This window comes from Perognathus longimembris, chromosome 28 (assembly GCF_023159225.1).
Source record: "Perognathus longimembris pacificus isolate PPM17 chromosome 28, ASM2315922v1, whole genome shotgun sequence".
NCBI classification, from domain to species: domain Eukaryota; kingdom Metazoa; phylum Chordata; class Mammalia; order Rodentia; family Heteromyidae; genus Perognathus; species Perognathus longimembris.
The window spans coordinates 86358144-86384691 of NC_063188.1; the positions used below are offsets into that span (position 1 = coordinate 86358144).

The 26548-nt window shown below is 50.6% G+C and overlaps 1 protein-coding gene across 9 annotated transcripts in view; it reads left to right on the plus strand.

The window, feature by feature from the left end:
* The window catches only part of Bcor (BCL6 corepressor), a 93224-nt gene that overhangs the window by 59338 nt on the left and 7338 nt on the right, over positions 1-26548 (plus strand). For 6 of the 9 annotated variants that reach the window (XM_048335560.1, XM_048335562.1, XM_048335558.1 and 3 more), the window contains exons 2-10: positions 9101-9226; positions 10501-10579; positions 11727-14573; positions 15238-15291; positions 15779-15965; positions 21263-21523; positions 21874-22218; positions 22683-23008; positions 23233-23487. In XM_048335560.1, coding sequence (XP_048191517.1) covers positions 9141-9226; positions 10501-10579; positions 11727-14573; positions 15238-15291; positions 15779-15965; positions 21263-21523; positions 21874-22218; positions 22683-23008; positions 23233-23487 — 4440 coding nt within the window. In that variant the 5' untranslated portion in view covers positions 9101-9140. The remainder of the gene's footprint in view (positions 1-9100; positions 9227-10500; positions 10580-11726; positions 14574-15237; positions 15292-15778; positions 15966-21262; positions 21524-21873; positions 22219-22682; positions 23009-23232; positions 23488-26548) is intronic. The other 3 variants (XM_048335564.1, XM_048335563.1, XM_048335565.1) reach the window with 3 other exon arrangements.

Sequence of the window (26548 nt, forward strand, 5' to 3'; positions counted from 1 at the left end):
GTGGTGGTGGTTTCAGTGAACCCAAGAGAAGACAAAAGGAGTAAGTACTTGGGAGAGAGAGAGCCCCTTTCCCACCCCGAATGGAAGTTGTGCCCCTGTAAGTTTGTCTACACTCAGTTCTTATCCCTAAAGGTAAAACGGGGTCCGTTTCAGGCTACTCTACTCATTTGGTTATTGGTGATTTTCGAAGAACAAGTATTTGTCTGCTATCGTTATTCTATATCCTGGTGGAAAGTTTATAACGAAAAGTAATGCCTTTCTTAAGTCATAAAATGAGCCTTGTATGATTATTTAATTAAAATCTATTTAAGGACCGATTAGGCGTGTAATTTGCGCTAATAATGACGATTATGGAAATGTTCAACTTAACCAAAAATCATAAAGGAGACATTTTGATCAGTGGGGCGACCAGTAAGTATTCTGTGAGTTGGGCAATCTCCAAAAGACTTTGTACAGTGGGGCTGTACAAAGTGCAAACTTGCCTGGCCTCTGACAGTCTGGAGAGCTGTAGGCCACCCTGTTTCAACCTCAGCCTCTCGAGGGCAGACCATCCCCACCCGCCAAGTCCTTTGGGTTTCCTGGGAGTCCAAGCAAACCTCTTTTCTGATCACGCATCCCCAGGCTACCAGAAGATGCAGACTCTGGGACAGGACTGATAAAGCAGAGAGAAATCTCTGCGAAATGGCGGTGCTCTTTGGCTTTAACAACCAGCACTGACAAACGCATGCTTCCTCGGCTGGCCTTGGCTGGAGCCTGGAGGGGTAGTGGGGGAGGGAGGGGAGCGGGGGTCCCTTGTTCCGGAGAAACCTGCCAGCTGCTGGGCTTGGTGCGAAGGCGAAGGCAGACACAATGCTGCTGTTGTTGGTTTGATCTCTAACTGTGGATTGTTAGTCTGGCTTTAACTATGTGGTAAGGGGGGAATGTGAAGGCTGTTTACAGCGAGTGCAAATAATGTGACAGCTGTTGGCGCGCGCAAGCAGCGCTGCGCCTCCTCAGCACTTACACAAAGCGCGCACTATGCAGGCCGGAGAGAAGCTGCAGAGGTGGCCGCCACTCTTCTGGCCAGCTCGTCCTCTGATTCAAGAGAGCTCCGCGTCATTCCGAGTCCATTCCCCCCTCCCCGCCCCCAGCCCTAGAACACACCTTTAAGCGCTCCCAGGATGGTTCCTATGTTGTGGTTGAGGGAACTTGTTAGGCAAAGATGGCAGAAGGCCCAGGGGGTCATGAGAGTCACTAGCTGGAGGGGCTTGGCCAGGGTCCATGGACCTGGATCCTCCATTGCTGGTGACAGAGTTTGCAAGATTTGAGAAAATAACTTTGAGCCCCCAGTAAGCTTGTTGGAAAAGAATGTGCTATTACCCGAAGGCTTCTGAAGGCTGTTGTTTCTCCCTTTGCAATGGCCTTGCTCTTGAGACAAGTCAGAGACAGGCAGGCATAGTGTTCTGGGGCAGTTTCCCAGGGTGGAAATGCAATGTTGCAGGTTTGGAACCCATACAGGGAAGGAGTGTATTTCAGTAGCAAGGGGTACAGGTTGGCTTTTGATCTCTCTCTCTCTCTCTCTCTCTCTCTCTCTCTCTATCACACACACACACACACACACACACACACACTTCCCCTTCCATTCTCTGCCTTCCGCTTCAGCACTGAGAGGTACAATTCTAAGGCCTACCCTTAGCACCACCCACTCTGGGCACCAGCTAGATGCCCGCAGCCACAGGCCTACTCTGAGTTACCAGTTCTCTGCCAGGCCCTACAGGAAGGTGCCAAGGTGGGAGGGAGAGCATTGCCCATTCAGCCAGTCCTGGAAATGCATGAGTGGCTAAGAACTTGGGCCTGCCTTTGGGCTGGGCTAGGCTGGCCTTAAAACTTCACCCCTCTCTCTCAGGAATCCCAAGGTTGAAGCCTTCCAAGGCACGGCCACCCCTGGGGTTTGGAGGATCGTTAAGGGCTGACATAATTCTACATCCTGCCCTTCAGTGTGACTTTGGCCTCTGGATGTACAGCCTATACCAATATTTGTAGATAGCTCACGGCCCCCTGTCCCTTCCAGGTCCAGACTCAGAGTTTTTAACGTGGACTTCTGCATGTTAGTTGGGTTCCCTTCGGGGAGCTGGGAGATGTTTCTGGAGTGATACATGAACTTCAGTGCCAGTTCTATAAATTGGTCTCTTTTTATGACGTGTGCCATTTTTCTGTAGGAATGTTGCTTGCAAAACGAGTTTCGCCTTGGAGGAAAGGCGGAAAGATAAACAAGCCTGCAACGCCAAAACACTGGCAGTCTTTCCTTCCTTCCAGCTCTCTTAAAGCAGCCGGGCTGTATTTCCAGGATTAGACTCATGCTTGTGAAGAGGGACTTGCGTTGGCTTTTTTTCCCCCCAAGCAAATGCAAATTAGAGAAAAATAATTTTCTTTCAACGATATGCAATGTATTAGTCACTTGTTATCGTGCTCCGAGGCAGGCCTCATTTGCGCGTCTGCCAGCTCGCTCACATCTGCTCGGCACTGTTCAGGGCATTTTAACCTTGGCGGTGTCGTGTCTAGTCCCACGGATCAAGGAGGAGTAATTAAGCTCTGAACAGCTACAAAAATTCAGTGTCCCCCCCTCCCCTCTATAGCTCAGTTGTACCACGGCTTTGTTTTGGGGTACTTTGAGTTCCAATACTGAGTAGCAGACATGGGATTCCTATTGTTCTTTGTGAAGAAAGTGGGTGTTCCTCCTCCTGACCCCCATCCTCAATCTTCCCAGGACTTCCAGGCTTGGCACAAGCAGCAAGGAACATGCATATAGATCGCAGGACCCCTGTGTTTTAACACATCTTTTGCGTTAAAAGTTCCTTTGTGCTTCCTGTGTGTACTAATGATAGTCGTCATTAGCCTTAGGTATGTCGTGTTCCTTTCTGTTGAAGGGGGGGGGGTGTCATTCAATGTGCTTTACTCCTACAAATCACGGATGGGCACAGAATTGCATTGACATGGCCTTTGGAGCTTTGATGTGGAACATTTGTTTAGGATTTGTCCCCAGGTTGTATAGACTGGAGAGTGGCGGCTTGGCTCTGTAGCCAATGGAGAGGAGACATGTAAGTTTTTGAGGGTGGAATGAAGATGGCTAGCTTTTCCTTTTAAGTTTCTCATTCAGGGTGACCTGCTGTTGGGGGACTACTCCTGGCAGGGCACAGCCTGAAGGAATGTGAAAGGAACCCCAAAAAAGCCAATGTGTGGCTGTGACTGGCTCTCCTGGGAGAAAGAAGGGAGAAGGGGAAGCCGCCCCTGTCTCTGAGCTGGAAGAGACAGCAGACCTGATCCCCAGTGGCTGGGCTCTGTCGTGGGGAGGAGGGGTGCATGGCAGACTAACCCAGTGTGTAGCAGCATACTCTCCAGGTCCATTTCGGCTAGTGTCTCCCCTTTCCCAACCCGGGGTCCCACACCCCTTTATAGTGCACATCTGTCTGCGGGTGGTATCCAGAGGAGCCACGGTCTAGTTTGATGGGAAGGGAGCCTAGAAGGAAGAGTTGGAGGGGTTTGTAGTGCTGACACCCCCTTGGGCTTGGCAGCATTTCCCATGAGGCCTGGGTTCTCCCACCACCCATCCAAACTTTTCCTTTTTGTCAGAGATTCAGTGGCAGGCATGGAAGGTGGGGTGGGGTAGAAGGCACACACTGGGGAGGAGGTGGGTAGAACTAGGGGTTCTGGAAGGCTTGGAAGGTCCTTGGTACCTAGAGGAGATCTAGAATTCCTGGAAGGCCCCACAGGGTTGCCTGGGGAAGGTGTGGGTGTGTGCTGTGGCAGTCGTGCGCTGCGACCTGGGTGGAGGAGGGGCAGAAGGGGGCGGGCCAGCCGTGAGCAGCTCGGGTGTGTACTGTGGGAGAGAAAATCCCTTTGTTGCCGACAGAGCTCCGAGCTGCGGAGAGGGGGTGCCCCTCCCCCTCTCACGCCGTTGCCACCGAGGGCCAAGTTCACTTCCCCACTTCCTAGTGGCTCTCTGCTCTGGCCCAGGTGCTCTGGGAGGCAGCAGCGAAAAAGGTTCTCCCGTGTTGGAAAGGTCACGACTGCATAAGTTTCCTGCCCTCACTCCCCCCCCCCCCCCCGCTCCCAGTCTCAGTCTGTTACTAATGCAACACTTGGAAATGTGAGGAAGATACTCAGAGGCTTGGAGTGTGACAAGATTGGGTACCTGGTGTACATCATCATGCTGGATCTCTCTATGGAGTGGGGGAGGGATAGGGTCAGAATCCTCTTCAGCACTCCCATAGTTTAGGATCTGCAAGCACCTGGGGATGGGGGTGTCCCACTCTCCCCAGCTATATACAATTAATACCTAGGTAAGCAGCCCAGGAGGACTTGCCCCACGTGGCACATCTGGAAAGGCTTTTTCTTCTCATTTCCCACCCCCAACATCTAAAATAGGAACTTCTTCACCCCTCCCTTCCTTGACACCACGAGCGTGGTGGTGCTGCCGTGACTCAGTCTGGGTTTGGCGCAGGCTAAGGAAGGGCTGGCAGGAGCTTTGAGCTTGCGTACAATCCACACGCGTTGCTAAAGGCCAGCCTTCTTTGGCTGACCTCCTGCATCCTACCTCCTCCCCCCCCCAAGGGGGAGGCGCTGCAGCTAGGTTAGGCTCATGATGGGGGCACTTAGAATCAGATGCTGGGCAGTGGGGCTAAGTGTGGCGAGTATCAGCTATTGCCCAGCAAAACTTAAGTCCATAGTACAGTTGAAGCCTCTAGAAAACACAGCACCAAATATTTACAGAGGGGACCAAGGTTGGAGGGGTTCGGCCACCTGCCCAGAGCCACGTTGTAGGTGAAGGTAAGAGCTGGATGGCTGTGGTGACCCTGTTCTCACATGGCTGGGGTCCGTCCCTTGTTGCCTGTTGGGCCCTTTGAGCCAAATGAACCCTACAAACCTGTGCAGTCTTGCTGGCCACTGGTTGCTTAACTGCCTGATGGATGGAGGCCACGGCAGCCTAGTGAGATGAGAGAACGTAGAAGAGATGGGAAAGGGGGCAGGTATGGTTTGACTTCTGGGCTTGGCGATGGAGGGCGGGGGAGGTGTCCGTGGCAAACTTCTTTCCAGCTTTTCTTCAGCAATGTCTAAAGTGATCTGATACGAAGGAAAGGGCCAACAGAGGCCTGGGGCTGCCATGTTCTGGTGTCTGCACATCTTAGCCTTAAAGAGAGAACATGTTTTTCTGTCTGTTTCCTCAGTCCACGGCGGTATTCTTAGGGCAGGAATCAGCGCAATGGCAGGTGCTGCTTGGACCCTTAGTGTAGAGGCAGTAGTGCTTTGCCCTGGAAATGTCATGGTCAGGTGGACAGTCCCTAATCTTGGTCCCTCTGACCCCCTTTTGGAAGTCAATCAAGCAGGCCATTCTCCCCAGTACCCCAGCTGCTCTCAGCTATAACCCTTGGCTCTAGAGCAAATGATTGCTTAAAGTCTAAACAGTAAGCCAAACACTCTTACGCTTTCACCTAAGCGCTGCGCTCAGAGCTGAACCCCACACACATCATGTGTGCCTACACTGGAGACCAAGACTCCTCCGGAAGTGGGGCTCCAGGAGGCAGCCATCGCCATTCCAAGGCTGGTCTCTAGCAACCAGGCACCCTTCCTTGCCTGGCCTCTTCTCTGTGCCATCCTCACTTGGGGCCTTCCCATCCCCCACCCTTATCCCCCTCTTTCGCTCCACTGCTTGCAAAAAAGGGTTAAAACCTAGAGCCAAAGTAAAAGCCTTAGCCGCTCGCCCTGGGAACAGGTTGGTGCTTGTAAGGTGTATTTCATGAGTGACTTCACACATCTTGGCATTTCTAGAAGCAGAGCCTGTGGGGGGGGGGCAGGGGAGGGGGGGCAGTGAAAAGTGAGGGCACATGAGCCTCTCACATATATAGCACCCGAGTGACTGTAGGTGCTCTGATTATCATTGGGATTGCATCTATCCCATGGCCAAGGGTCAGCAAAGTGTTTGGAATCACTTTGTTTTAGACGTTAAAAAAGAAATAAAACCCAGCAATTTCAATGGCAGCTTCTAGAAATGGTTGGGCGAACACCTCTAAACCTTGACTTCTCCTGTTTCTTATCCTGTTCCCTTGTTGCAAATCCCAGTGGAAGCCTGAGTATAGGTGATGGTAATTCCTGTTCTTCAACAATGGCTGGTGTAAGCAGAACTGCCTCTGATGAGAATGTTCCTGCTGGGGGGGCTTGAGTCACTCTTGTTTGTCACCCTGGAGAATGGCCTCCTGTCAGGCAGGGTCACATGGCTCACTGGCTCTTTCTACTCAGGCTCATCTTTGGCCAGGCACCTGAAGAGTTAAAAGTCCTTAGCTGGTTGCAATGAAATTATGGCTGGCAGTGGCGCCGCTGTTTGTTCAACAGACCTCCACTTTTAAACAGTTCACAAAAAGTTCATGGGGCAGCTAAAGATATTGTGTGTGTGTGTGTATGTGTATACACACACTTCTTAGCAGGATCCAGCAATGTCCACTCCCCTCAATCTTTTTTATGTTCAGGCCCTTCCCCCCAAACCACACACACACACACACACACACACACACACACACACACACAGAGCCAGATGACACTGAAACAGGCTCCTGGCCTCAACCCTCTGCTTGGTCCTGTGTGTGTGAGAACACTTCATTCAGATGCCTGCTGCCATTTATCAGCATGGCATTAATATTGAAAACTCTGAAGGGCAAGCTCTGGAAAGGGGGATGTGGTGAGGAGCACAGTGCCCAGTGGTCCCAGACACTGCCAGACTACTTCTTTTCCAGAGAAGCAGCCACTAGCCTTTTGCAGGAAGAAGGGTCAAGCATTCAGTTGTGTTCTTCAGGTGCTCAGGGATCCTTGTTCCCAAAGTGACAACTGGGCGGGGGAGGAGGAGGCGGTATCTGGAGGAAGCCACTAGTTTCAAGGGAGTTTCAAGGGAAGCAGCTTTTTAAGAACTGGGACATGGGGAAGGTAGACTTTCTTGCGCCCTGCCCCCACCCGGGTTTGCTCCCTTGGGAATTTCTGCGTTTATTTCATTCGTGTGTACCATGAGGACATGGCGTAGTACAGCAAGTCCCACTGCCTCAGCCTGAGGTCCAGGATACACACACACACACACACACACACACACACACACGCACGCACGCACGCACGCACACGGACGCACGCACTAAGGAATGGTTATTCCACTTTCTCTGTTAGGCCACCCAGAGTGTCTTCCTTTTGTTGTGGGAATGAGCAGCAAGAGTCCGGGAAGGGGACACTCCATGGAATTTGTCTTGGGATCTGCCCAGCCAATGATGGGGTGGCCTTTCCCACTTGTTTAGTATATTTGGAAATGGGGGAGGGAAGAAAAAGAAGCCAATGAACCCATCCCCCAACCTTCCCTAACACCCCAGTCAGGTTTTTGTTTTTGTTTTGAGGTGCTGTAGAAATAGCGCTTAAACAAGAAAAGATGCCCAGCCTAGGGAAATCGCTTCTCAGAAGTTCAGCCTGCCCATCGCCTCTGCAGATTTCTGCTTCTTCCAGGCCCTTCCTTCCTTTCCAGCTTCATTGTTGAGCTCTGACTATGGGTGATGTGTTGGTGCCTGTGGATTCTGATTAACAGACATTCTGTGGATGGGGCTGGTGGGGGTTGCTGATGGACAAAAGACCTAGTTAGGACAAAGAAATGCACGAAGACAGCCTAGCTTTTGGATTCAATCTCCCTGGCCCTACCCCCATCCTCACCCTCACCCCCACCTCCAGTCACTGTAGACTCCCTGGACCAGGTCCCCCCCCCCCCCCCCAACCAATCGACCTGGCAGTCTGCTCCTGCTTGTGTGCTAAAGTGTAAAAGCAAGCATTTGCATATTTTCTCCTGCTAACAAAGGAAATGTGTCGACTTAAGGGAACATTTGGGCTTTAGGAAACTGTGTGGGTGGGTGTGTGCGGGAGGAGAAAGAAAAGTTCCCCTGATATCTGCACACCAGTTATTTCACACTCAGGTTTAGGTCTTGTGGAAAAATGCCGTGGCCTGTCCTGGACAAGGAAAACTAAGATGTGTGTTTGTGAGCAGGGAATTGCCGAGGGCCATCGGTCCCAGGCATTAAAGGCTCCCCTACTTATTAACCCAGCATTTAACAGCAGGATATGGGCTGAAGCGCAGTCAAAAGAAACGGCTCAACCTCCAAAGAGCAATTAAAATCCTGCACGAGGATAAATCACGCGCCGTGATAATCCTGTTAATAAAATGCAGCTTGTCCTGACCCTTCACTCATGCAGCAAACTAGAATGTGATGTGGGTGGGGGCGGGGGGCAGAGAAGGTAATGGGGGGGGGGAGGTGGTCTGGGCTCCTCTGCCTCACCAGCCATCGCCGCACCCCCCCCCCCATTGCCCTCTCATCCTGGAGGTGGAAAATGGGTGGCTTTTGCCCATGTTCTCTGTGTGCCAGCAGCTCAGAGCCCATCAGCCTGGGCTGCAAAGACTTCTGCGCTCACTAATGATTTCTTGTCCCCAGCGAGCAAGCGTCATTGAATTACTCAGCTGCCTCCCTTTGCAGCTCCCAGGCAAAACCACCCAGGCAAAACCACCCGGGTTAGGTGCTTAATCTAATCTAGGACTTGGGGTGGGGCCGCTCACCAACCCACCGACTCTTTTTCACCCTCCATTTGTGAGTTACACACACAACAGCCATAGAAATTCAGTCCTAGAAACGTACTGTAGTTTGAGTCTTAGACCCACCACCCAAGGGGCCAGTTTGTGCCCACCAGTATGGCCTTGGTCCCTATTGGTCCCTGTACCTATTGCCATTGCCTCCTCTCTTTGAATGAAAGCTTCATTCGGTAGCGAGAATGAATGATTGATTGTTTTCTGACCACTTTCCAAAGACTGGAAAGGGTGGGGTTGTGCTTGCAATGTGGGCTCTGCCTGGGCTGGGGTTGCACACTTGTTTTAAATGGCTCCCCTCCTGACACCCTGGGTCAGGTGGGTCCTTGGCTCGTTGACATCTGTAGACCATCAAGCACAGTCTGCATCCTGTATGAATTGCCTCAAAAGAGGCCTTCTCAGTCCCCCGTTTGGCTCTCCTTTACTTAACCTCCGGGGATTTTGTTTTTTTTCCTTTCTTTTTTTAAACAGACTAGACGCTTGAAGCAAAGCTGCCATCCAAGAAGACGACATGCTTTCAGCAACCCCCCTGTATGGGAACGTTCACAGCTGGATGAACAGCGAAAGGGTCCGCATGTGTGGGACGAGCGAAGACAGGTGAATATGCCAGCCTGGGCCAAGCCCGGGGAGGGAGCGCTCCTCTCTCCCATGAGCCTCCAAGCAGAGCTCCTGCCCAGGGCGGTCCTCTTCCCCCCCTTCTCACAGCCAGAGGGGACCTGAAAGGGCTGGGGGAGAGATCTCCCCAATAGCCTAGCTGGCGGCCCTTGATTTACAGTTTTAACAGGCAACCTGGCTCAGCGAAGCATTGCCGCCCTTTAAAAGATTAGCCCCTAAAGCGGCCTTTCAGTGCACTTTCGTCCTTAATTTATTATTTCATATTTATGAAGGAGAATTAATCCCAGTCTATATGCTGCTTTAACTCTAAATGTCAGGAGTGTGGGCCCAGGTGGATCTGCATTCGATGTGCTTTTAAAACAAATAGTTTGCTTAGTAATAAACGAGGAGATGGCCACCATCTCCTTCTGTGGAGCCTAGGCTTTTTTGGGTTGCCCTCTGCTGCTGGTCTCATAAGGCCCTCTATCTCCCCCCCTCCCCCAACCTCCTGTGGCCCCTTTGTTTTAGTTGCCCATCGGCTGTGATACGTTTTCTCATCAGTGATCTTGGAGAGGGGTAGGAACAGCTAAACAGTAGATGATTGAAGCTACTCTTTGGGGTAATGATGAAACTTTTTTCTCTGCTGCTTGTCAGCAACATTATTCTGGGGATTTGGAAGTTGGCACCGGGTGCTTTCTTTACCGATGCTCTCTGATAGTAAGTCCCAGGGCAGCCTCAGCAGCCTGGCACAGATGTGCAGCCCAGAGCAGCTGACATTTGTATGATACTAGTGTGTATCTCCCCTTCTCCCCCATCATTTTGATAAAGGCAGTTAAATATGACTTCATTATCACCGTGGAAACCATTTTCCTAGGACTTAGTCCCTAACTTCATTTTGGGGGAAAGTTTTGAAAACCTGGTCCTAAATGGTTAACACCAAAGTGATAGACTTGGGACTTCCAGCCTCTGCAGTCTGAGCCATTTTACTCAATGCCTCCCTTGCAGAATAGCTTTATAAGGATTGACTAGGACCTTCTAGAAAAAAAGTCCCTGCAGGAGAAGTGATCATGCTAATTTCTGATTTGCCCACTTAGGGACATGCTTATAATTCTTGAAAGGCCTGCCTCTGTTTTTCCAGGGCAAGTTGAAATGCCATTGGGGTCATGGCAAGGAGGGTTAAGGATGTTTTTATTCATGGGGTTAGAAATTCACCCCATTGGGGTGAATTCAGTGAGAAATGTTTTCATGAAGTTGATGTTTTGTTTTGTTTTAAATAGGAAAATTCCTGTAAATGATGGTGACACTTCAAAACCCAGACTGGAACTGAGGGAAGAGAATCCCTTGAATCACAACGTGGTAAGAGATTAATGATGTCTGTGGATGTGATATCTGAATATCAGCGATCTGTAGTCAATCATGCACTAATTTGCATACCATTGGCAGGATGTTTCAAGGCTGAGTAGAGAAAGCCTCTCTACAGGACAAGGTCTTCACCCAAGCTCTTCTTGGCAGTGTGTGCTTTTGACATGGGTCCCCATCCCTTAGATACTGGCAGGATTTGTGCTGCCTTGTCTTCCGTAAACTACGTGCCACATTAATGCTCTTAACTGGATATATTTCTTGCCTCTGAGTAGCCCATTTAGGCCTATCTTTCAGTAACATCTGAAATAGGACTATCCCTTTGGGTACCATGGAGGAGAAGTCAAAAGACAAAACCAATGCTGGGCACTGGTGGCTCATGCCTGTAACCTTAGCTACTCAGGAGGCTGAGATCTGAGGATCGAGGTTCAAAGCCAGCCCAGGCAGGAAAGTCCTCTTTATCTGCAATTAATCACCAGGAAACTGGAAGATGTGTGGCTTAACGTGGTATGGAGTGCTAGTCTTGAGTGAAAAAGCTCAGACAGTGCTCAGGCCCTGAGTTCAAGCCCCACCACCGATATGGGGTGGGGGGGAGGGAGACCAAAAACAAAACAAAACACAGTTTGACCTTTAGTCTCTTTGTTGATTTGGTTAGCCAAAGTCCTCCATTCCTGTTCTGTTGTCTCACCATTTCTTGTCCTGTTAAATGATATCTACCTATCTACATCCAAGAAAAAAACGGCCCTTCACTCCCACTGAACAGGCCCTGGAGGGTTAGTGTGATCGTTCTTAACCCCACGAGAATGGCCTATAGAATGTCTGTACTTGGCGTGTTGTCTGCTGCAGCAGAGAATTTTTGCTGAAAAGTTGGATTATCCAGAGTTCCTAGATGACTGAAATAATGTAAGGGGGCTTGAAACCAAAAGGATCAATGATTGATTTACTGGCTCCTAGTTGAACTGAGGCAAGAGACAGGCAGCAAGCAGGAGAAAGGGGCAGTAGAGTCTGGGAATTTGGTCTTTAACCTTTTCTGTGGGGACATCAAGGCTGAAAGTCATGTGACCTAGCTGGTCATTTCTCTTCAGGATGGGTTCTATGCCTTGTTTCGTGTCCCAAAGTAACACTACATTGTTTTTCTGCCAAGGTGGACGCCAGTAACGCCCATCGGATTGATGGCCTGGCAGCACTGAGTATGGAGCGCACTGGCCTCATCCGGGAAGGGCTCCGGGTCCCTGGAAACATCGTCTATTCTAGTTTGTGTGGACTGGGCTCGGAGAAAGGTCGGGAGGCAGCCACAAGCACTCTCAGTGGCCTTGGGTTCTCTTCCGAAAGAAATCCAGAGATTCAGTTCAAACCGAATACATCTGAGACCGTGGAAGCTTCTGCCGTCTCTGGAAAGCCCCCAAATGGCTTCAGTGCTATATACAAAACCCCACCTGGAATACAAAAAAGTGCTGTAGCCACCGCAGAAACCCTGGGCTTGGACAGGCCTACCAGTGATAAACAGAGCCCACTCAACATCAATGGTGCTAGCTATCTGCGGCTGCCCTGGGTCAACCCTTACATGGAGGGGGCCTCGCCAGCCATCTACCCTTTCCTTGATTCGCCAAATAAGTATTCACTGAACATGTACAAGGCCTTGCTACCTCAGCAGTCTTACAGCTTGGCCCAGCCGCTGTATTCTCCAGTCTGCACCAACGGGGAGCGCTTTCTCTACCTGCCACCCCCTCACTACGTCAGTCCCCATATCCCCTCATCCTTGGCTTCTCCCATGCGGCTCTCCACACCCTCAGCCTCCCCAGCCATCCCACCTCTAGTCCACTGTGCAGACAAGAGCCTCCCGTGGAAGATGGGGGTCAGCCCCGGGAACCCCGTCGATTCCCATGCCTATCCTCACATCCAGAACAGTAAACAGCCAAGGGTGCCCTCTGCCAAGGCAGTCTCCAGTGGTCTGCCAGGGGACGCAGCTCTCTTGTTGCCCCCCTCACCTCGTCCCTCACCCCGGGTTCACCTCCCCACCCAGCCCACTGCAGATACCTACTCTGAGTTCCATAAGCCCTACGCCAGGATCTCCACCTCTCCCTCGGTCACCTTGTCGAAGCCATACATGACTGTCAGCAGTGAGTTTCCCACGGCCAGGCTTTCAAACAGCAAGTATCCCAAGGCTCCAGAAGGGAGTGAGAGTGCCCAGCCAGTGTCTGGGCACCTGCGGAAGACAACGGTTCAAGACCGAAAAGATGGGGGCTCCCCTCCTCTGTTGGAAAAGCAGACGGTTACCAAAGACGTTACAGATAAGCCACTAGACTTGTCTTCTAAAGTGGTGGATGGGGACACTTCCAAAGCGGACCACATGAAAAAGATGGCTCCCACAGTCCTGGTTCATAGCAGGGCTGCAAGTGGCTTAGTGCTCTCCGGAAGTGAGATTCCAAAAGAAACCTTATCTCCTCCAGGAAATGGCTGTGCTATCTATAGATCTGAGATCATTAGCACGGCTCCTTCGTCCTGGGTGGTGCCCGGGCCAAGTCCTAATGAAGAGAACAGTGGCAAAAGCTTGTCCCTGAAAAACAAGACACTGGACTGGGCGATACCGCAGCAGCGGAGTTCCTCGTGTCCTCGCATGGGCGGCACGGAAGCCGTGATCACGAATGTTTCAGGGTCAGTGTCGAGCGCAGGCCGCCCTGCCTCTGCGTCTCCAGCCCCCAACGCCAATGCAGATGGCACCAAGACCAGCAGGAGCACCATGGACACCACACCATCGGTCATTCAGCACGTGGGCCAGCCCCCAACCACGCCTGCCAAGCACAATGGCAGTACCAGCAGCAAGGGCACCAAAGCCAGCAACCCAGAACCCAGTTTTAAGGCAAACGAGAACGGCCTTCCGCCGAGTTCATTATTTCTGTCTCCAAATGAAGCATTCAGGTCCCCACCGATTCCCTACCCCCGAAGTTACCTCCCTTACCCGGCACCTGAGGGCATTGCTATAAGCCCCCTCTCTTTACATGGCAAAGGACCTGTGTACCCTCACCCAGTCTTGTTACCCAATGGCAGTTTGTTTCCCGGGCACCTTGCTCCAAAGCCAGGCCTCCCCTATGGGCTGCCCACGGGCCGGCCAGAATTTGTGACCTACCAAGATGCCCTGGGTTTGGGCATGGTGCACCCCATGTTGATCCCACACACGCCCATGGAGATCGCTAAAGAAGAGAAACCCGAGAGGCGGTCTCGATCCCATGAGAGAGCCCGCTACGAGGAGGCAAGCCTCCGCAATCGGTTTTCTGAGATGCTGGAGGCCAACAGCACCAAGTTGCACCCCGAAGTCCCTGCTGACAAAAACCTGAAGCCGACACCTAGCTGGAACCAAGGGAAGAGTGTTGTCAAAAGTGACAAGCTTGTCTATGTGGATCTTCTTCGAGAAGAAGCCGATGCCAAGACCGAGGCAAATGTATCCAAGCCCGGCTTCACAGCCGAGAGCGTTGGCCAGAGTGCCGAGCCCACCAAACCTCCAGCCGACCTGGCCCTGCAGCAACACCGTGATTTCATCTCTCTTCGAGAGGAGCTGGGGCGCATCGGTGACTTCCATGAGGCTTACCCTTTCAAGCAGGCTACAGGCCAGCCAGTCTTCAGCTTAGGCAAGGACAATGTACCGACAGCAACCAACAAGGAGAATCTAGGGGTGCCAGTCGCAACTCCATTCTTGGAGCCAACTCTGGGGAGCGAGAGCCCTGCTGTAACTTTTGGGAAAACCCAGGAAGATCCCAAACCGTTTTGTGTGGGCGGTGGTGCCCCTGCAAGTGTGGACGTCACCCCCACCTATACCAAAGATGGATCTGAGGAGGCAGAATCCAATGATGGCAAAGTGCTGAAACCGAAGCCATCGAAGCTGGCCAAGAGAATCGCCAACTCGGCGGGTTACGTGGGTGACCGATTCAAGTGTGTCACTACCGAACTGTATGCCGATTCCAGTCAACTCAGCCGGGAGCAGAGGGCATTGCAGGTGAGCTCCCCTCCACCCCCAAATTTCACTCCCTTTGATCAGTTGTCAGTTTGCAAATGTGTAAAGAGGATTGGGGGGGAAATGTGCTAAGACAGGCAGGGCACCAGGCAGATTTGGTTAATGACGCTTGTGGTAATTTGAATGTATGAAATGTGTTCAGTAAGGGGACGTGAGGACGTCAGGATACATACTTGAAGAAGTTACTTACTCTGTAGATTATAAGAGAACTCTACTGGAATGCTGATAGCAAGTTTTAATGATTATGAGGGCTGTCTAAAGACTGCATGAGTTTACCTATCAATTTGCTTTGATTTCTCTGCCTGTTAAAACAATGTATCTAGAAAACACTGCTTAGAATGCCTTACTTGATACTTTGGTGGAGATGCCTAACAGCCGCATGTCTGGGAATAGTGCAATTTTTTTTTTTCACCAAAAAGACAGGAAAAAAGAGAACAAGCTCGCTTAAAGGGATAGAGTATGTGTTTAATTTGCTGGTGAATTATGATAGATGTTATATAGGAATTTCCTTAAGATATTTTACTTTTAATTAAAAGATGAATAAAGCCAAATTGTTTTGCAATGTTAAGAAAAAAATTGGTTTATGCTGATAAAAATGGATGAAGTTATCTAAATGATCCATTGAGTGCCCATTTTAATTACATAGATGGAAGGATTACAAGAGGACAGTATTTTATGTCTACCCGCTGCTTACTGTGAGGTCAGTTCTTCAAATTTTTATTACTAGAATCTTCCATAAACCTTTTGAGTTTAAATTTCATTTCCAAATATACAAAGGGAAGTTTGTGGGCCATGGTCGTCTTTATTCATTGTGCATTTTGTTTCTTTTCTGTTGTGTTTTTCTTTTGTTTTCTTTGCGTTGTGTTTTTGTTTTGTTTTATTTACCTTCCAAAGAGAATGTCTGTCTCTCTTGCAATAGTGTGTGTATGGCTACACATACACACTGCATCTGTATTTCTATGCACATGACTTTATGGATAAGGAATTGTGTGACTACTTACATATCCATAACTCTTAAATATTATCTGTTAAACTTTAAAATATCTGAGTTATATCTCATAAATTGTGGTTGGTTTTTGGGCAAACTTTCCTTTGAAAATAATTTCCTTTAGTGTAAGGCACATGAAGTAGCTTTTATGGTAAGGTTGTTGTGTTTTCTTTTTTTTCCGTCTCCATTCTGTTTCTAGCGTGCAATGATGCGCTTCTCAGAGTTGGAGATGAAAGAGAGAGAAGGTGGCCACCCAGCAACCAAAGACTCCGAGGTCTGCAAATTCAGCCCAGCCGACTGGGAAAGGTTGAAAGGAAATCAGGACAAAAAGCCAAAGTCGGTCGCCCTGGAGGAGGCCATTGCTGACCAGAACGACAGTGAGAGATGTGAGTAGACTCAAGCGGATTTGCTTGGCCTTGTCAGTGAGAAAGGAGCGGCGTTGCTCCCAGGACTCAGGGAGGTGAGAGGAAGTGACTCATCTAGAATGGCCTTGGGAACTTCACTACTTGGAGAAACTCTGGAATAGCGTTCTGAACGTGTGCTAGCTAGGAATTCCACACCTGTAACAGATGCCCTCTCTCCTTCAAAGAAACGCTGGGCCCTTAGTACACAATATGGTGGCATTAGGAATCATCGCTTGGTTCTATAGCAGTGGAATGCTACTTCCCAGCCACTGCCACACCCCCACAGTGACAATGGCAAGGATTTATTTTTGGGTTTCCCCGCCCCCTTCCTCAAGATCATAGTTTTGTTGAGCTGAGATAAGGTAGGATGAGGGCACCTTGAAGATGAGAGAAAGTATTTGTTAAGTCCACGCTGTTTATCATCTCTGAGAGTTGTTGGCAGAATCTGAGCAAGTGACCTATGACAAGGGGCCCCTGCCCACCAGATAAGGTGGCTTAAGTCTTGGGAGGTGAAATGTGGAGAGAAAAAAGTACCTGCCTCAGGACACTCGTTGGTCCCAACCATGAGCCACCCCCACCCCCCTACACACGAAGCCTGACTTCCAGAGCTGCTTCCTGGGTTCCCCGGGGTATAGAATGTGTCAACCAGCCAGCTGAGGAGGTATTTCTCTTGAGACAAGCTTGCCTGAGATTTGAAGATGGCTCTGGCCCTCAGAAACCTCACTGATGACCGAGAGTTAGGGTGTGCTGGTGAACATGGAAAGGCCAGTTAGTGGTGTTGAGGGACACTGCCCTTGTAGGTTTTCCATTGAAGTATGGCCACTTGGGCTGGGCGTCTCGGTGTATCTGAAGTTTCCTTCCTCTTGACCTCATGCGTGAAATGGACAAGGGCCAGTGGAGGGTCCAAACTGCTTCTTAGGTAAAGTGCGAAAAAGAAAGCCTTGTTCCGCTGATATTGTGGTCAACAAAGCCACCTCTTTTCTGACTTGCCCTAAAATGTTTTCACCAGCTCTGGAGAAAGGCTGTCAGATGATCCAAGGAGTGGGCATGTTGGGTTTTGGGGGAAGGTGTTTCTTATCTTTCAGCCCTTCTCTGGTTTTCCACTGTAGTCATTGCCCTCAAACTCAGGGATCTGGCTTCACCCGATGTGTTCCCCAAAAAGGTCTCTCTCTCTCTGTCTCTCTTTCCCCCTCCCTCCCTGCCCCTCCCCCCTCTCTATACTTCCTTTCTGTTTTTCCTGTGGAACCTAGAATGAGAACTGGGTGAGGAGGCATGGCTCTAGTGGTAGAGTGCTAGCTATAAGCAAAAAAGCCAAGTAAGAGCATGAAGCCTTGAGTTGAAGCTGTAGTAGAAAGGGGCGGGGGGATACAACCCCAGGGCAGGATGATGCATGAAGGCCCTGCCTCTTCAGCCAACCTGAAGATCCAGGACTCCACCCAGTGCTCTGCCATGACTGAGAAAAGCAGGAGAGGTGGGCAAGGCAAGTGGTTCATTTTGAAGATGATGGAGGGGTCCTCTCTAGTACCTTCAGGGGATTTGGGAGTTGCCATTAACCAGGCGGACTACTCTAAAGGAGCATTTGCCCTTTCCTGTTGCTGCCACCACCTCATTCAGGAGAGAAGAGGGGCAATGCTTGGATTCAGGCACGAGTTAACTGGGTTCTGTTTTTGTATGGGTCTCTTCATTTCCCACACATGCAACCATGGGCAAGAGTCAAAGCTGTGTGTCCTTGTGGCAGCTGGGGTGGGCGGAGTTCACCAAAGAATCCATGATGTCTCCTCTCCTCCAGTCCCTTCCCTTTCGGAGGCAGCTTTCTGCTAATAAAGTGTCAGTGGTTTGTGATGTCATAGGGTATCTTGTTGGGGAGAGGAGCTTATGTAAGGAAGTGAATGAATTTCATTTTATTCTATGGAGGCAGAGTTAGCTTTTTTGTTTGCTTATTTTTTACAGTAATGGGGTTTTTCTAGGCAGATGTCCTACCCGAGTCACAGCCCTAGTCCTTTCAAGTATGGTCTTGGTTTTTGCCCCAGGTCAGCCTCAGACCTCTAACCTCCTACCTATGCCTTCCCTGTATGTAGCTGGGGTTATAGATACATATTTGTCGAGATGGGGCTTTGGGAACTTTGTGTTAGTGAATCACTAACTGTGATCCACCTCCTCTCTGCCACCCAAGTAGCTCAGGTTACAGGTGTTAGCTACTATGCCTGGCTCCTGAGTTAAATTTTCATTGTAGAAGATGAGCGAATGAGTAAGGAGGCTCTGAACTTGAAAGTTTGTTGGGAGGAACCATGCATTTTGACCATGTGGAGAGACAAAGAAACACTGGCCTTTTATTTACTTTTTTCTTTTTTGCCTCCTGAACACAAATGACCATCTGTGTCCCGTGCCAGCCACTTGGTAGCCATAGAACCTGATCATTGGCAATGTTTGAGCAGGAGTTGGGAGGAAAGGCTGGGCAGGACTTCTTGGCTTAGGAAATTTCTCACAAGCTTTATGAACTACTTTTAATTTGGAACAGAGACAGGTGCCAGTGTTTTGGTTATAAACAGGCTACAAAAGTATCCCAGCCTACCCATGCAGGAGACAGAGCTACCTGCAGAGGGGACTTGAATTCCTCACTGACCCTCCAAAGTCTCAAACTCTGCCACGGTATTTAGGACTCACTGGGCATGGCTGTGACAGTGGCAAAGTTGCTTTGTTGCTATGGTGACATGTAAATGTTGCCATGGTGATGCCTCTGAGTTACACTGGCATAACCATGGAAAATTATGGGATGCATGCGCTGCAAGGCAGATGACCATGCTACAGGGAGCAAGTGTTCCGCCCTGAACAACATGAGGAACAGCGGGTAACAGCAGTGTGGAGTCCCTTGCTCTCCAGGGAATCCTGTAGTAGCTAGTGACTGGACTGACCTCGTTTAAGGAAGTCAAAGTCAGAGCCTGCAGGAATGGCGCTAGAGCGAGAAGGATGGGTGTTTGCTCTTTAGGAGCTTTGATGGCTCATGGTTGCCTTCATACGAGGCCTTGGGGACCTTAGCTGAAGGGAAATGGATGGAACCTTTGCCTTGAGAGACTTCCAGGTGGACGAAGGAGCAGCTACATGAGGTGTGGGGGCATGTGGGAGTCCCTAATAATGAAACCATGGGCATTGGTCTCTGGGGTTCCTCAGCATGAGATAGAAAGGGACTGAGCACAGGCATAGCTGGATGCGGAATGGTGTGCAGTGTTCCCCAGCCTTGCCTGCTAACTTCCTTGTGAATGGGGTGTGAAGTCAGCCCTTCGCACCCCAACAAGGTAGTCTTTCCCAGATTGAAGCCCCAGAAGAGACACAGGTAGCAAGACCAGGGGTCTTGGAGAGGTGCTCCTTGAGTCTGGAAGAACAAAAATTGATGCTTCACCTCTTCCAAGTACTTTTCTTGGGGGTGATACAAATCCCTTCCCCCAATGCCTTAGACAAACACATGTGACCTGAGTTCAAGTATGAGATGAAGTGAACCCCCCTCCAAAAAAAAAAAAACCAAACCACTTAGGGTTGAGAGGGTCTTGCTAATGGAGAGGGGCTGCTGATGGTGGGGGGACTGTGACATTTCAAAGTTGAAACTACAGAACTGAATTCAGATTTGAAGCATCTTTCTTAGCCTCCTGTGGCCCCTTCCTTTGCCTGAGTGGGGCAGCTAGCTGGATCATTCTGGTCTTAAAGCTGAAGGGAGCTGAGTTTCTAAAGTGGCACTGTTACTTCCCAAAGTAACAAAGCAGCCCCCTCTCTCCATCAGGCTCAGTACAGTGGCCAGTCAGCTTTCATGGGAGCGGAGGTGTCTGCAACCTGAATGTATTTGAGTGGAGGCTGCGGGCTTTGTGTGGGACTCTTCTGTGGTAGGGAGCCTGTTTGGGCCAATGTCCTTGGGTCAGGTGGCCCCACAGCTCTCAGAAGGGGCCTGGCTGCTAGGCTCTTCTTTCTCCATATGATGCACCAACATGAGAAAGGGGAGGGGTGGGTTGACATTCCTCAGTGAGAGGAGATGCAGTCTTGTGTATCTCAAGGTGACACTCGCAGCTGACCACTTCTAAATGCTGGGAGATAACCCCCTGGAGAGAAGGACAGGACATGAGCAAGCTAGTCCAATGTCGTAGTGGCACTAGAAGGAGACGTATGCTTAGCTCATCTAGAAGCTTCCTTTGGCAGATCACCTCAGTGCTACTAAGGTAGCACCCCTAGCATGGGTCGATCCATACTGCAGGGGCATTTTAGTGGGCCAAAGATGAACACGGAACCTTGCAGTGGGTTGTTGCAGTGTTGTCATTTATATTTTATCGTGTATTGGGAGAAAATGTGATTAGCACAGAAGCTGGTGAGCTATTTGTTTCTTAGGAGGTGATGTTGGGTTTGGATGATTGAAAGAACAGGTGCCTGCAGCTGCTGTGCCGCTCTCCACCCCCCCCCTTCCCCTGCAAGTGCAGGCAACAGAAGCAGCCCACACTGGGGGGGCTGCAACCAGCAGTTTTGCAAAGCTCTAGCCCGGCTACCACAGACACCAAGGGTCATGAAGGGGGTGGGGTCTTGACTGTGAGTGCTTGCATGTAGGAATGGGCTTCCCCCCCCCACCCCCCAGTGAGATGACCAACCAGAGTCCCCCGTGGAGGGCCCCCTGTTTTGGACAGGAAATAGGAACAGTCCCTTGATTCAGTGATAGGCATTTCAGTGTGCAGCCTGTGAGTAAAGCCTTTGAAGTTGTCTGTGAACTTGAACGTGAACTAGGAGTCCCTGCCTCTCTGCCTGTGCCTGGCTTCCCCCCCTCCCCCTAGCACTCTTCTGTCTTTCAGCACCACCCCACCCCCTCTCTTTCGTCATCATCTCCCCAGGGGACACAAGTGGTACCTTGGTGTAGATGCCATTTTAGAGATATTTGGTCCCCTCCCTGTATCATCCTCCCGTGTATTTCCAAATAATGACCTCAGCAAATGTTTCCATAGAGATTTTTAGGTCAGCCCAGCATGGTTGGACATTGCTGCGGAGAGAGGCCTAGAGTGCTTTAAAGAGTTCGGGTGCCTCGGCTCCTTTCTGAGTCCCCTCATGCCCCAACTACAAAAAGGGGGGGGAGCATGGCCTATGCCTGGCTTCCTGCTGCCCTTGCCGAATGGCTTCAGCCCAGCCCTTCCTTTAGAAGATTCCATTTCTGGGGGCTCTGAAGGAGCCCCGGCGTGCACACCAGCATCTGTCACACTCCCTGATCACCTTGGGCGTTCCTTCACTTTTGTGTTCTTGTCTTTCCCTCCCTTCAGGCGAGTACAGTTCTGGAAACAAACACGATTCCTTTGAAGCCCCCGAGGACAAAGATCTCCCTGTGGAGAAGTACTTCGTGGAGAGGACGCCTGGGAGCGAGCTGCCCGCTGACCAGGTGGCTGCGGACATGCCGCACAGTCCCGCCCTCCGGCTGGACAGGAAGCGCAAAGTCTCAGGTGACAGCAGCCACACCGAGACTGCTGTGGAAGAGCTGCCAGAAGACCCTCTGCTGAAAGCCAAGCGAAGACGGGTCTCCAAAGGTGAGCTCAGTCGGCTTGGGCATGCGCTTTCGCTGTCTGCTCGGGAGGCCTGTGCATGCGGCCACTGCAGGCGGGTGGGCGGATGGACAGGAGGTGTGGACTTGCGGGCGCACTGCCCCTGTAGGCAGTTGGGAGGGGAGCCAAGGGGGCGCTGCCATTCCCACTCTGCTCCCATCTCCCCTCCCTTCCAAACCCAGGGGGTGGGGTGGCCCAAGACAAATAGGCCACCTGCTTGACCAGCGAATGTGGCCACGCCCCTCCCCTCCCCCTCCCCCCATTAGTGATGTATTAAGACAGTTTGTTCCCCCCCAGGGGGCTTTTTGATTAATTTGTAGTTATTTCTCCATTAGATGACTGGCCTGAGAGGGAAATGACAAACAGTTCCTCTAACCACTTAGAAGACCCACATTATAGTGAGCTGACCAACCTGAAGGTGTGCATTGAATTAACAGGGCTCCATCCTAAAAAGCAACGCCACCTGCTACACCTTAGAGAACGGTGGGAGCAGCAGGTGTCAGCAGCAGAGAGCAAACCTGGCCGCCAAAGCAGGAAGGAAGTGACCCAGGCAGTTCAGCCTGAGGTCACAGCCCAGGGGAATAACCTCACCGAAGAGAAACCTGGCAGGAAAAGGGCAGAGGCCAAAGGCAACCGAGGCTGGTCGGAAGAGTCCCTCAAAGCCAGTGACAATGACCAAGGTATGCAGAGGCCAGGCCGGCTGTTGGAGGGCAGGAAGGGCCTTGGCATGGGGGATTTGGGCCTTGGAAGTTGATTCGACTAGGATGTGACAGGCAGGGAGTCCGTGCACTCCTGCTACCAAGTCCTTCCCGCTTCCTTCCTGGCCTCCCAAGCTCTCACCAGGTCCTGAGCACCACCAGGCCCAGTGGGTGGGGAAGCAGGAAGAGCTGGCTTCTGTCCTCTTGTCCTGGCCCTTTGAAGAAACTTGCCACTTGGCATTTTGTGGGTTAACCTATTTGCCATTTGAATGGGGGATAATTAAAATATTAATGCTTTGAAAACATAATTGGTATATCTTTAAAAACTGAAGCTCCAGTGATCAGTGCTAACAATGGGGCTTTTCTTCCTGCACTGGCTACAACTGTGTAACGCCTGCTTCTTCTCCCCTCCCCCCCCCTCCGCCATTCCCCCCCCCCCCATTTAGGCTTGCCTGTGTTCTCCGCCTCTCCGCCCATAAAGAGCCTTTCATCCACCAATGCGAGCGGCAAAAAGCAGACTCAGCCAAGCTGCACGCCAGCCTCGAGGCCGCCTGCCAAACAGCAGAAAATTAAAGAAAGCCAGAAGACAGATGTGCTGTGCACAGATGAGGAAGAGGATTACCAGGCTGCCTCCCTGCTGCAGAAATACACGGACAACGGCGAGAAGCCATCCGGGAAGAGACTGTGCAAAACCAAGCACTTGGTACCTCAAGAATCCAGGCGGAGCTTGCCAATTCCTGGGGAATACTACGTGGAAAACACGGATGGCAAGGTACCTCCTGAACCACACTTCTCTATGGCCTGTTGGGCGGCGGGGGGTGGGTGGGGTGGGTGGGAGATGACTCTTCTTTTCTGGACTCCTCCCCTGACAGCCCTGTCCCCTACAACAAAATATCTGGGGGGGGGGTGTCTTTTTCTATAGGCTTTTGTCCCTCAGGGAATAGGGCAAAAGGTATTGGAAGGGACCCTGCCTTAACTATACTGATCTTCTGACAGGTGACTGTCCGGAGATTCAGAAAGAGGCCGGAGCCCAGTTCAGAGTACGATTTGTCACCAGCCAAGCAAGAGCCCAAGCCTTTCGATCGCTTGCAACAGTTGCTACCAGCCTCCCAGGCCACACAGCTGCCACGCTCCAATTCCCCTCAAGAGGCCACCCAGTCTCGCCCCATGCCACCCGAGGCACGGAGGCTAATTGTGAACAAGAACGCCGGCGAGACCCTCCTGCAGCGAGCAGCCCGGCTGGGCTATGAGGTGAGCGTGCCAGGAGTCGGCTGCTGGCTTGAGCAGACTATAGCTGCTTCTCCAAGGCTGGGGTGGGGGTGGGGGAGGTGAGGACTGGCTGCTTTGGAGCGAAGGCCAGAGAGAACAGAGCCCACTCCCTGTACATGGGGGGGGGGTGCTGTTTGTGTGAGCCCCACTCTGGGTGCTGGGTCTGGTGTTAAGTTCATGTTGAGGCAGGTAAGCTGCTACGGCTTATCTCTGATAGAAAGGCTGACATAACCCAGGCCTTGGCAACCAGGGGAATTTTAATAAGCCTGTTTGGATTCTGATTAGTAAGGGAGGAGATATTCGATTAGCTCTATTTGGTGTTGCTTGTGCTGTGACCAGGAAAGCTCCTACTGTGTGCTACTTTAAACTCTGACTCACTTCAGTCTTCCAGTGACTAATCAATACTAGTAACTAGTAATAACCGCACTAACAGATGAGGAAACTATAAGTGCTCTCTCTCTCTCTCTCTCTCTCTCTCTCTCTCTCTCTCTCTCTCTCTCTCTCTCTCTCTCTCTCTCTCTCTCTCTCTCTCTCTCCCTCTCTCTCCCTCTCCCGCCCCTTGTAGGCAGGACTGCCTGCCATTCCAAACCTCAAACTCTCTAGAGCTAATAGATGCTTCTTTCTACCTCTGCTGCTGGAGCTCCCCCACCCCCCACTTGTTGGTTGAAATAGTGATGTAATAGCCCACAGGGCAACAGCATTTTTTTATGCTGGCATCAGCCCTCTAGAAGTTGAAAACTGCAAGCTGCATGTTGAGGTATGAAGCTGAGGAGCACCACGGTGGAGGAGCCAGACTGGCATGTGCCAAAGCTAGAGCTGGTAGTGTTTGTCAGGAGCCCTGGCTCCCACATGCCTTAATTGCTGCTTGCCCGTTGTGTCTCTTCCGGGTGGCACTACTGAGCCACAGGCTTCTCACCTTGACCCAGTGTCCAGCCCAACGCATGGCTGTAAGGTTGAGGTGCAGGAATTGGAAGTCAGTTCTTACCGCGGAGGCTACGGGTGTCTTTTGGGCTCTACATGCTCTTGTTTGTTTGAGCCAACATGTCTTTTTTTGTGTGATTACTGGATTATTTTAGAGAGAACTCACTGGAAGCATTTGGTAATTAGCTTGGTTATTTGTGGATTAACTCCAAATGGCAGTCAGTTTCCTCACTAGCTAAGGGCAGCAGCTACTACCTAGGAGAACAAGGGAGCTACTTCCCTTCTCAACTGGCAGGGCTACCCAGCGCGCATGCTGGCCAGGAGCTTCCAAGCAAACTCTGGAGTCCTGAGGAGGAGGAGAGAGGGAAGGACCTCCTAGAGAGTGGGCCAGTGTCTGGCCTTTGATCTTGGTATATTTCCACCCATCTCACTTCTTTATGACCAGAGAAGGCAAGAGTTAGGAGACCTCCTACATTCACCCACACTCCCAGACCTTATGAGTCGTCTTAAGAAACCCAGCTGTTGGATCTGAAGCCTGAACGAAGGAACACTTGATCCCACTCTTTTTTTAGGTTATAGTGTCTTTGGTAGCCAAAGCGCCTATGGCTCAAGCCTATATAATCTTAGCTATTTGAGAAGGCTGAGGTCTAAGGATCTCCAACTAACCACTAAAAAGCTGAAAGTGGTGCAAGTAGGAGAGCCCTCAGCTCAGAGACAGTGCCCAGACTTGGAGTTCAAGGCCTAAGACACCCCCCCCCCACTTGGGGGGGAGGAGAAAAAAGGAATGACTTTCTTTACTCCACCCCCAACCCTTTCAAATGTAAATTCCACAGGTCAGCAGTTTCCCTGTGGAATGTTTTAACTACTTGATAAAGCTTTTCACTGTGAATCCAACTTCCTGGAATTTCTTTAAGCAGAATTTAAAATGTTGGTATGGGGGGCCATTCAGTGTGGCAATTCAAACCTTTTAAAGTAAAGGACAATTTGCCTTCCCTATTTGCCTGTGCTGTTTGAGTGCACAGCTTTGGAAAGAGTTTTCCAGAAGTTAGTCTTTGCCATTGTTTCCTGTTTGGCTAAAGATTTCTAGGGCAATAAAAAAGCCATCCCTGTCTGAGCTTTGTTTCCTGTTACTCCTGTAGGCTTAAAACATCTTCTCTTCTGATGTGCCTTAACCCGCCTGCCCCCCACCTTCCCCTCCTGTTAAGGACGCTTCTGTTTCTGAGGCTAAATTGCCAGTGTGCAACCACATGCTTGCACATTTAGTGGTGATGGTTAAATTTTCTATGAATTGAATAAATCATGTTTTTAAAAAAGTTAATGAGGCATTTAATTAATTAACAATGTCGGTTTATGGCCTTTATGGTTACATTTTGCAGTTAATGGCATTGGGCTTATAGCTGCTTAACAGAGAATTGTCCAACAAAAACAGTTTGATTTTTGTTTGGGAATGCTTGGGCTGCCCTTCAAACGCTCCCATTTCTGGCATAGGAAATAAACCAGGAAATCTGTGAGGTAGGCATCACATCTGCACCCGTGTCTTTGATGGTGACAGCAAAGGAGAGGGTGTTCAGCCCACTTGATCCCCAAAGAAGAGCATCTAGTGGTTGGCTGCCCACAGCTGGATCAAAACACCTCCAGCCAGAGCCCTCCTTGGGCCTTCATGTGGATTGAGGGGCTTAACCCATCTAGGCCTTGATTTCCCAAAGTGTTACATGCCAGACTGCCCACTGTTTTTGCATGCTATCTCCTAGGCTCCTGGGGGATCAACTGAGACATTCCCTCGTTGGGGGGGGGGGGTAATGAATGAGTCCAATGTTAGCAATGCAGTGGAGTTAGGATGGACCATGGACCATAGCAAAGCATCTCACCTGGTTGTGAGGTTGCTCCTGCCTCTTGTGCCATTCCTCCAGAAAAAGAGAGAGTTGACTGAATCTTGGCACTTTGATGTCCTTACCATTTCTAGGTTCCCTCCCATCAGCCCTAGCAGCAATGAAGGTTTCCAGGTGAGGGCCATAATTGTCAGAACAAATAAACCCTGGGTTGAGAGGACACCAGGCAGGCCGTCGGGATCTGAGTAAATTGATCTGTGCACAGCGGTCTGGTGATGCTTTAGAGCTGATCC